Source organism: Lolium perenne, chromosome 4 (assembly GCF_019359855.2).
Source record: "Lolium perenne isolate Kyuss_39 chromosome 4, Kyuss_2.0, whole genome shotgun sequence".
Lineage (NCBI taxonomy): Eukaryota > Viridiplantae > Streptophyta > Magnoliopsida > Poales > Poaceae > Lolium > Lolium perenne.
In genome coordinates, this window is record NC_067247.2 from 227,753,777 (window position 1) to 227,763,678 (window position 9,902).

At 40.0% G+C, this 9,902-nt stretch overlaps 1 protein-coding gene across 1 annotated transcript; it reads left to right on the forward strand.

Moving 5' to 3' along the window:
- Positions 1-3,910: 3,910 nt before the first annotated feature.
- LOC127323306 (arabinosyltransferase XEG113) lies at positions 3,911-9,678 on the forward strand. Its single transcript, XM_051351470.2, has 10 exons — positions 3,911-4,687; positions 4,858-5,114; positions 5,299-5,434; positions 5,843-5,937; positions 6,044-6,097; positions 6,241-6,354; positions 7,918-8,016; positions 8,108-8,227; positions 8,858-8,944; positions 9,027-9,678. Exons 1-10 carry the CDS (start codon positions 3,979-3,981, stop codon positions 9,195-9,197), a joined length of 1,842 nt encoding a protein of 613 aa, XP_051207430.1. The 5' UTR covers positions 3,911-3,978; the 3' UTR covers positions 9,198-9,678.
- Positions 9,679-9,902: the final 224 nt, after the last annotated feature.

Here is a 9,902-nt window from a genome sequence, read left to right on the forward strand (position 1 = left end):
TCCAACATTTCACATACCATGGAGGAGTGTCTATTGCAAAATTAAGTTGCTTACTGATAAATCAGGGCAAAACATGTGAAGAGAATTATTAATGAAAGTTAATTAATTGGGGCTGGGCACCCCGTTGCCAGCTCTTTTCGCAAAATTATTGGATAAGCGGATGTATATGCCACTAGTCCATTGGTGAAAGTCTGCCCAACAAGATTGAAAGATAAAACACCACATACTTCCTCATGAGCTATAAAACATTGACACAAATAAGGAGTAATAAAGTTTTGAATTATTTAAAGGTAGCACATGAAGTATTTACTTGGAATGGCAGAAAAATACCACATAGTAGGTAGTTATGGTGGACACAAATGGCATAGGTTTTGGCTCAAGGTTTTGGATGCACGAGAAGCATTCCCTCTCAGTACAAGGCTTTGGCTAGCAAGGTTGTTTGAAGCAAACACAAGTATAAACCGGTACAGCAAAACTTACATAAGAACATATTGCAAGCATTATAAGATTCTACACTGTCTTCCTTGTTGCTCAAACACTTTTACCAGAAAATATCTAGACCTTAGAGAGACCAATCATGCAAACCAAATTTCAACAAGCTCTACGGTAGTTCTCCACTAATGAGTTTAAACTACATGATGCAAAAGCTTAAACATGATCTACTTGAGAGCTCAAAACAATTGCCAAGCATCAAATTATTCAAGACAATATACCAACTACCACATGAAGCATTTTCTGTTTCCAACCAAATAACAATCAATGCTGAGGCTTTCAGCTTTCGCCATAAACATAAACAATAAGTGCTTTCAGCTTTCGCCATGAATATTAAAGTAAAATGAAGAACACAAGTGTTCAAATGAAAAAGCGGAGCGTGTCTCTCTTCCACACAAGCATGCTAGGATCCGATTTATTCAACGCATTTTCTGTTTCCAACCAAATAACAATCAATGCTGAGGCTTTCAGCTTTCGCCATAAACATAAACAATAAGTGCTTTCAGCTTTCGCCATGAATATTAAAGTAAAACGAAGAACACAAGTGTTCAAATGAAAAAGCGGAGCGTTTCTCTCTCCCACACAAGCATGCTAGGATCCGATTTATTCAGAGAATGAAAATAACAAAACGAAAATAAAAGCACACAGACGCTCCAAGTAAAGTGCATAAGATGTGACAGAATTAAAATATAGTTTCACTAGAGATGACCTGATAAATTGTCGATGAAGAAGGGGATGCCTTGGGCATGCCCAAGCTTAGACGCTTGAGTCTTCTTGAAATATGCAGGGATGAACCACGGGGGCATCCCCAAGCTTAGACTTTTCACTCTTATTGATCATATTATATCATCCTCCTCTCTTGATCCTTGAAAATTTCCTTCACACCAAACTCAAAGCAATCTCATTAGAGGGTTAGTGCATAATCAAAAATTCACATGTTCAGCAAGGACACAATCATTCCCAACACTTCTGGACATTATCCAAGGTTACTGAAATTTAATGGAGCAAAGAAACCCACTCAAACACAATAAAAGAGGCAATGCGAAATAAAAGGCAGAATCTGTCAAAACAGAACAGTCCGTAAAGACGATTTTTTTCGAGGCACTTAACATGCTCAGATGGAAAAACTCCAGTTGAATGAAAGTTGCATACATATCTGAGGATTACTCATGAATTTTTTCAAGATTTTATATTTTTCTACAGAGAGAAAAACTCAAAACCGTGACAGCTAAAAATTTGTTTCTGCGCAGAAATCCAAATCTAGTATCAACTTTCTATCAAAGACTTTACTTGGCACAACAATGCAAGAAAATAAAGATACAAAGGTATTGCTACAGAAGTAACAAACACCTTGACTCAAAACAAAAAGAAAAGCAAAAATAACAGAAAATAAAAACTATGGGTTGTCTCCCATAAGCGCTTTTCTTTAACGCTTTTTAGCTAGGCATATTGATTTTATGATGCTCACATAAAGATGAGAGTTGAAAAGAGAGCACCAAGAAGCATATATAAAACATGTTTAAATCTAACACTCTTCATATGCATAGGAGCCTTGTAAGAAAACAAGTCAATGAAGAACAAAGTGAGTAGCATAGGAAGACAAAACAAGTGTAACTTCAAAAATTTCAACACAAGGAGATGAGACTTAATATTATTGTGATATATGAAATCGTGTCTCCCTCTCTCATAAGGACCAGTAGGTCTTAAAGTACCCAGCAAATAAAAGCAAATCAAGAGAAAGCTCAAAACATTCATCATAAAGAGAAGAAATTTAGTAACATGAAGATTTCTATACCCATACTTTCCTCTCTCAAAATAATTTTCAGTGGCATCATGAATAAACTCAACAATATAGCTATCACATAAAGCATTCTTATCATGATCCACATGCATAAAAGTATCATTACTCTCCACATAAGCATAATCAATTTTATTAATAATAGTGGGAGTAAACTATCATAACCATCATTGTAATCATCATAAATTGCAGGCATGGTATAATGATAATAAATTTTATCCTCCATAGTAGGTGGCACCAAAATACCACTATCATTATAATCATCATAAATGAGAGGCAAAGTATCATCAAAGAAAATTTTCTCCTCAAAACTTGGGGGACTAAAAATATCACAACCAGCTTCCCCAAGCTTAGACTTTTCCATAGCATTAAAAATAATAGTGTTCAAAGAATTCATGTTAAAAATATTACTACAACTATTTTGCAAACAAAGTTTCATGGGTTTTTTAATTCTCTCTTCAAACACATCATGTCCTAATTCAATATAAAGTTCATAAAGATCTCTAATTTTGTTGTTGTTTTCCATTAAGCCTAACTAGTAAAAATAAAAACAAGAGACAAAAAGATATAATTGCAGAATCTAAAGGAAATAGCTTCGAGCACTGACACACCGGCAACAGTGCTAGGAAATAGCCACCTTTTGGGGCTTAGGGTTGACGGAATCCTGTAGGCTAACATGAGACATCGGATACCAAACAAACGGGGAGAGAGATTTACCTAGGTTCGGGACCCTCGATGAGGTAAAACCCTTACATCGTGCTTATTTGATCTTGATTATCGAAAATATCGGGTTCCAATGGGGCAGCCGAAGGCTTGAACTAAGATCTCGTCGAGAGGCTAAGATTTCGTATGACCTAGCTCTAGACTTGCGGTGGTTATGGCTAAGTTGATTGTGTGTCCCTCGGCAGATCCTCTCCTGGCCCTTATATTGTGAGGTGGTTCAGCGCAGGCGGTGATGAAGAAGACATAGAACTCGATGGCATTTCTGCAAATCTTCATAGTGTCTTTTTTGCAAGATTTCTGGACCAAGTTGTAATGTCTTTTCTTTTTGAGGTCCTTTGTGTAAAATGTAAAATCACCGCGGATGAACGTATCTGGGTCCTTCGGGACCTCTCCCCGTTAAAAAAAAGTACGACGCTCACAATCTCTCCATTGCTTCGGCAGGAAGACTGTTTTCTTTTCTTTTCTTCCGTGCGGCTGCATAGGACTAGGCGTGATCATGCGCACAGTTCTTTTCGCTTTCCGTTCCGGTAGGAGAGGGTTTTTTCTCCGCGGGGCGGGAGGAAACGACGTACAAGTACGAACGAAAAACGGGTTTCAATTTAATTTTGGAGATGTACGTTGCAGTTGACTCATACGTATAAGCCGAGACTTCCAGCAAAACAATTAATTAAAAGGACGAACACTTGAAGAGCAGTACTGTTACGGCGCCGTCTACTCTAAGCTCATTTTGTGGGGCCCGCACTTCAGTGACCTGTGACTGTCACGGGATCGCTAGTGAATCTTGCCGTGCCCGTGACGATGCCGTCAAACTCCGCACTAGCACCCATCGTCCAGTGGGCCCACACTCCATCACCTTAACCCCACGCGGCAGAGATGACTGGAGGTCCCGCCCCCGCCCCCGCCCCCGCCGCCCGCTGACCCCCAACCTCCTCCGCCGGCGACCCCGATCCCTCCCGCCCGGCGAAATGGCGCCGTGGTGCCCAGCCGAATCTACCAAACCGGTCTTCGTCGGGATCTTCGGGGCCATCCTCGGCGGCTTCGCCGTCTCCGCCCTCTTCTTCCTCCTCTCTTTCTCCTCCCTCACCGCCCCCGCGCTCCCCTTTCCGGCCGTCACCACCAATCTCTCCGCTCTCTCCACTCCCTCTCAGCCGGAGACCATGTACAACCGCCCCATCTGGAAGCCCCCGCCGCGGGGGTCGCGGATGCCATCGCCGCGCGCGTTCCGCCTCACCCGCGACATGGTGCGCGCCCGCGCCCGCCACGGGGTCATCGTCGTCACCTTTGGCAACTACGCATTCATGGACTTCATCCTCACCTGGGTGCACCACCTCACCGGCCTCGGCCTCGACAACCTCCTCGTCGGCGCAATGGACACCAAGCTGCTCCGGGAGCTCTACCTCAGGGGCGTGCCCGTCTTCGACATGGGCAGCAGGATGGACACGGAGGACGCAGGCTGGGGGTCCCCCGCCTTCCACAAGATGGGGAGGGAGAAGGTGCTGCTCATCAATGAGCTCCTGCCCTTCGGCTACGAGCTGCTCATGTGCGACACGGACATGGTGTGGCTCAAGAACCCCTTGCCCTACCTCGCCCGCTACCCTCACGCGGATCTCCTCACATCCAGCGACCAGGTCATACCCACCGTCACCGACGACAGCCTGGAGAACTGGAGGCAAGGTAATTTACCTACACCTTCAAATGCTGCAATTCATTTTCACCATCCACTGCCCACCAAGACAGACATTGTGGTGCTGATTTTTATCTTTATCTCTTGATAGTTATGAGTTCAAAAAAGTTGGCATTTGTAACTTAAGAATATAATAGATTGCTATTTCTACATTCCACAGTCACCGGGGCATACAATATTGGTATTTTCCATTGGCGACCAACAGAACCTGCTAAAAGGCTGGCAAAAGAATGGAAGGACCTAGTCTTATCTGACGATAAGATATGGGACCAGAATGCTTTTAATGATCTTGTACACAAAGTTTTTGGACAACCTGTCCAAGGAGAAGATCAACTTGTGTATTCATATGATGGAAAACTGAAGCTTGGAGTCCTACCAGCAAGTATATTTTGCAGCGGCCATACCTACTTTGTGCAGGTAGGAGCTTTTTTTGTTTCAGTTTGGTAAGTAACCATCTTGAATGCCAATTTGTTGTGATAGTTTACATGTTCTGCTCTTTTTTTTTTTGTTCTTCAGATTTTTAGTTGGCATGTTCTGTTTTACCATTTTGCACTTAGAATTCATATAACTAACTGCTATTTATACTTCTCTTGATTTTCAGGGCATGTATCAGCAGCTTCGGCTAGAACCGTATGCTGTGCACACTACTTTCCAGTATGCAGGTACTGAAGGAAAGCGCCATAGATTACGTGAGGCAATGCTTTTCTTTGATCAACCACCTTATTATGATTCACCAGGTCTGTTCACTGTCTACCCTCACCATAAGTATTACCATAGTCAAACTTTGGGAATAGAGATCCGTGCTTACAACTCTTGGTGGCGTGTCCTGGCCTACATGTGCTTCTTCTGTATATGTTATCTCAAGCTTACTGGTCATCGTAGTTGCGCCATAGATGTTAAAATCGTATTAAAATAACCATGTATCCACATTTGATGACCCAAAATGGAGACAAGTCCGATTAATAATGTTATTGTAGCATTTTTACATCACAATTCAGTCCTGAAAGATTTTTCTTTTGCTTTATTCTAATTATTATTCTTTTAAAGCTTCACTGGTCGATGCATTTCCCTCAGAATGAATGAAAAATATAGTTTTACCATTCCTATTTCATCATGTACATAAATTATGTGATCTCACATTGCAGGAGGTTTCCTATCATTTAAACCTAATATTCCCAAGCAATTGCTGTTAGATGGTGCCCATACCGTTGAATCACATTTTCAATTGGTTAATTACCAGGTTTCATCTGCCATTATCTTTATTTCACCAATTTTCTGGTTGCACTTCTTTTGTTGAATTTTTTTATGCCTATTGCCTAATCGATCATTTGCTTGAAACTTTCCAGATGAAGCAAATAAGAACAGCATTGGCCGTGGCTTCCTTGTTAAAGCGGACCCTGGTCAGTGAAATTTCCTTTTGATAGTGAACAAAATGGAATAGTTCAAGGGGCTTATAGTAGCAATGTTTGTATTATTACCTTGTTTGTTGAGCTGTGTGCAAGCATGTGGATGATCCTTTTCTGACTACTGTTGGTACTTTTAGGTAATGCCTCCATTATGGTGCAGGCTTGATAGGATGTGGTTTGGACATCCCGGAGTTCTAGAAGGTACAATGACAAGACAACCTTTTCTCTGTCCAATGGATCATGTATTTGAGGTAATTATTCAAGGAGCAAAAATATTCTTTTATAATTTTACTTATACTCATATATATTCTGTCTGGAGGCATCAGTTGTCCTTTGTTCATTTTGTATGTTTTATGTTGAGTTGACTCAAAGGTAGTAATCATCTTTATGTAATTGGTTGTTTTACAAGTTACATTTTCCATTGAACTTGTCACAAATAGGTTCTTCCTTGGGTCAACGAAATTGGAGTATTGGAATCAGTATGGTTTACTATTTTTAAATGAAAGTGTGTTATCGTATGAGAATACAACACGGTAGAGTAGTATTTGTCCAAAAGGATAATTTTTTAATTCTGTCTTCTGGATAAAATTTCTGATTTTAGGAGCACATCCTTCTATGATCTGGTGGACCACTCGTGTGGCTACATCTGGCTGCTAAATGGCCTGGATAATCTTTCACACTTTGCCCCAAATAAAATCATAGAAACAGCAAGCAAGAAAACAACAGTTTTTGCATTAGTTGCTCAAATCATTTCTAGGGTTTCATCTTATACGTGTCAAATAAATTGGCTTGATAAGTTTCCCATATTTGAGAATTTCGGACACCATTTTTTGTTGAACCCAATCAGATGATACTATTGAAGCCCCTCAATCAGTCATCATCCAAGGTCTATCATTCTATAAAGCCTGCCATTCTGTGTTTCTGGTCCAAAATTAGGTTGCTTGGGGCCAAGTTACTTTATATTGCAGACTACATTATTTACCAAGAACCTTTTTCAACATCAATTATTGATGGTCTGACATTTTTGAGGACCTCTCGTCATTGTCTTGCAATACTTGCAGGAGGTGCAGTAAACTACATTTTGCATTATATGCCAAAATACATAAGATTTTTACCAATTATACCTATCGAGGTAACCATGTTTTGGGTAAATAGGGTAATAGTATGACTCCAAACTATCAGAAAGAACAATACCTAAGTGAAAGTAAGGATTTTTTTTGGTACAGGAACCTTTGGTATTGTGTACAAAATATGTCTAATAATCTGAAAGTGCAACACACTCCTTGGCACCATGCTAAATATTCTTCATCAGAGAGAGTGTAGATAGAACCTAGTGCTTCCACCAACTGGCAGGCAGTGGAGTGAAATAATGTTGTCTGTACCTTACATGATGGATTAGGCAGCCAAATTCAGTGAGCAGTGATGAATGTTTAACGTAGTTTAGAACAGCTGATACATCTGGACACATGTCTGTTCAGTTCAAACTGTAGAAAAGTGATATATTAGAATAAACATACTAGTACATTGCTTAAATTGTATTAATACACACTTTGGTGTAACTACACCCTGTAGTAAAATAAATATATAAATCAACTCACAAGCAAAAGACCAGTATATGAGTATATTGCTTCTCTACAGTTTGAATTGAACTCGACCCATGGATTTATTTGTGGCCTTTAACGTGAGTGGGCGATCACGTGGCATGCACTGCTAGCCAGCTCAGCACTGCTCAGTTCTCTTAAGTTCAGTTATATTGCATTTTACATACTCTTGTACATTAACCATGAGAAAAACTTTTCTACTTCATTGTACAGGTACATATTATGCTGAAGGACTTGCCCGAGGAAGAATTTGGTGCACATATTGATTTCAGAGAATACTCCTTTCTTGAGAATCCGTCATTGCCTAAACAGGTAAAATATGCTGTTTGCAGGCATTTCACCTTTATCTGGAAACAATATGGCTTTGTCTCCTAATTGGTTCCTGTTTGGAGTATTGATTTAGGTGAAAGAGTCATTTCTTGAGGTGCAGCTCTGCGATGGCGATAGCACCAGCTGCTCCACAGCTAATGGAACCAATGAACACAGACCCCTTCTATTACCAAGGAATAGCACTGAACAAACGGTAAATTATGAGAAACCTCCTGTAGTGTATACTTTCAATTTAACACAACACATCATTTACATGGTCACCCTTCTACCGTTATAAATATACTTTATGTTTTCTTTGATCTTGTTTTATTTAGTTCATCAAGAATTATCTTGCTCCCAGAGTTCAACTCCTTTATTTACTTAATAATGTGGTAGAAATCTGGTAGCAAGATAGTTGTTGATGAACTTTTATTTGGAAGTTTAGTGGCAGATAACTATGTTATTTCCATTTCTAGGATAGTTGTGCAGTTTTTATTGCTTATGCACATAATTTAAATATAAGTTATATGAATGGGTTTGAAATAAAAATAAATATAAAAAGGTTGCAGCAATAATTAATGCCTTTCATGCTAGTGAAATTAGAACTATAATTTTAAGGTGTGCCAATTTGAGTGTTTTATTTCACTATCAGTCAATCAGTGAAGGTAAGTGGTATAAATACTATGAAAATAAGAAGATTTAAAGGTGTACAGAGACTTGTACACCTAATAGTGTACCCGCAGAAAGCATTTTTAGGATAACTGCATATACAATTGAGAAAATCTATTGCAGATTTTGCTTAAGAGCTTTATGCTGAAAGGGATCCTTTTTTTTTTTTTTGCAGCTTTTGAATGTCTTCTCTTCGTATAAGAATGTCAAAGTCATACAATTCTCATCTATGGTTGACGCCTTCAGAGGTTTTGCTGATGCTGTAAGCTGTTGATCATTTTCAGTTTTGACCTTAATTACTGATAGAAGCATCCGGTCTTAATTCTAATTACCACAAAAAACAGGCTGTGGAGACGCGGTTTCGGAATCGTGTGAAGAGATATACGGGGATATGGTGCTGTGTGGAGTTGCGTGAAATTGGCCACATATACTATGACATGTACTGGGATGAGAAACCAGGCTGGAAGCCACACCCGCCACTGACTAGGGAAGAGGACCATCCACCTCTGTCCTGATTTTGGAGGTATAAAGGAGAGATTAATTATGGAGAGGGATAACATTTTGTGATGAAGGCAAGATAGATTATCAATTACCACAGGGTTGCTCCTAACGCCAGAGCAGTCTGTTTCTATCTGTTGAAAAGGCAACCATTATTCATTAGACTGCTTACTCTCAAGAAACACATGACGATCAGTTTTGTAGGTCTGTTCTGTAGATTGGTTCACTTCTGGCTCTGGCAAAGCAGTTTCCTCTTGACCTGTTCTTCTTTCATATTTGCCAGAGAAGTCATGTTGATGTAGGTTGAGAATAACACTTTAGATACCAAGTTGACTCAAAGTTGGTGTATCATGTTTATAGCCCATACAGGCACCAGCTACTAGTTGATTTTTTCAGCCTGGTATCTGATTGAGGTTTTTTTTGGGAAATTTATAGCGGCTGATACTAAGATGTAAATCAACCCGGTAAAGAAAATCTCAGGAAAGAATGTGTTTCGTATCTGGAGTTCTGAAGAATTTAACTTGAGAACACCTGCCTGAGTAGTAGAATGTCGATTTGCATACTCAAGTCGTGTAAGCATGTGGCGTCAACGTTAAATACTCAGAGTTGTAGACAATCATGGATCCTAACAGACTAACTCTGGCCTATCCACCACTGAAACGCAACCTTTTGCCACCATGGTTGATTCGACAGCGTCACGCCGTCTTCCCAAGAGGCCAGAG

Excerpts from the sequence above, each read along its gene's own strand:
- LOC127323306 (XM_051351470.2), top strand. The coding sequence starts at position 3,979 with ATGGCGCCGTGGTGCCCAGCCGAATCTACCAAACCGGTCTTCGTCGGG. Across the intron at positions 8,017-8,107 it reads ATCCGTCATTGCCTAAACAG|GTGAAAGAGTCATTTCTTGA; the intron begins GTAAAATATGCT and ends GTATTGATTTAG. Across the intron at positions 8,228-8,857 it reads GGAATAGCACTGAACAAACG|CTTTTGAATGTCTTCTCTTC; the intron begins GTAAATTATGAG and ends TTTTTTTTGCAG.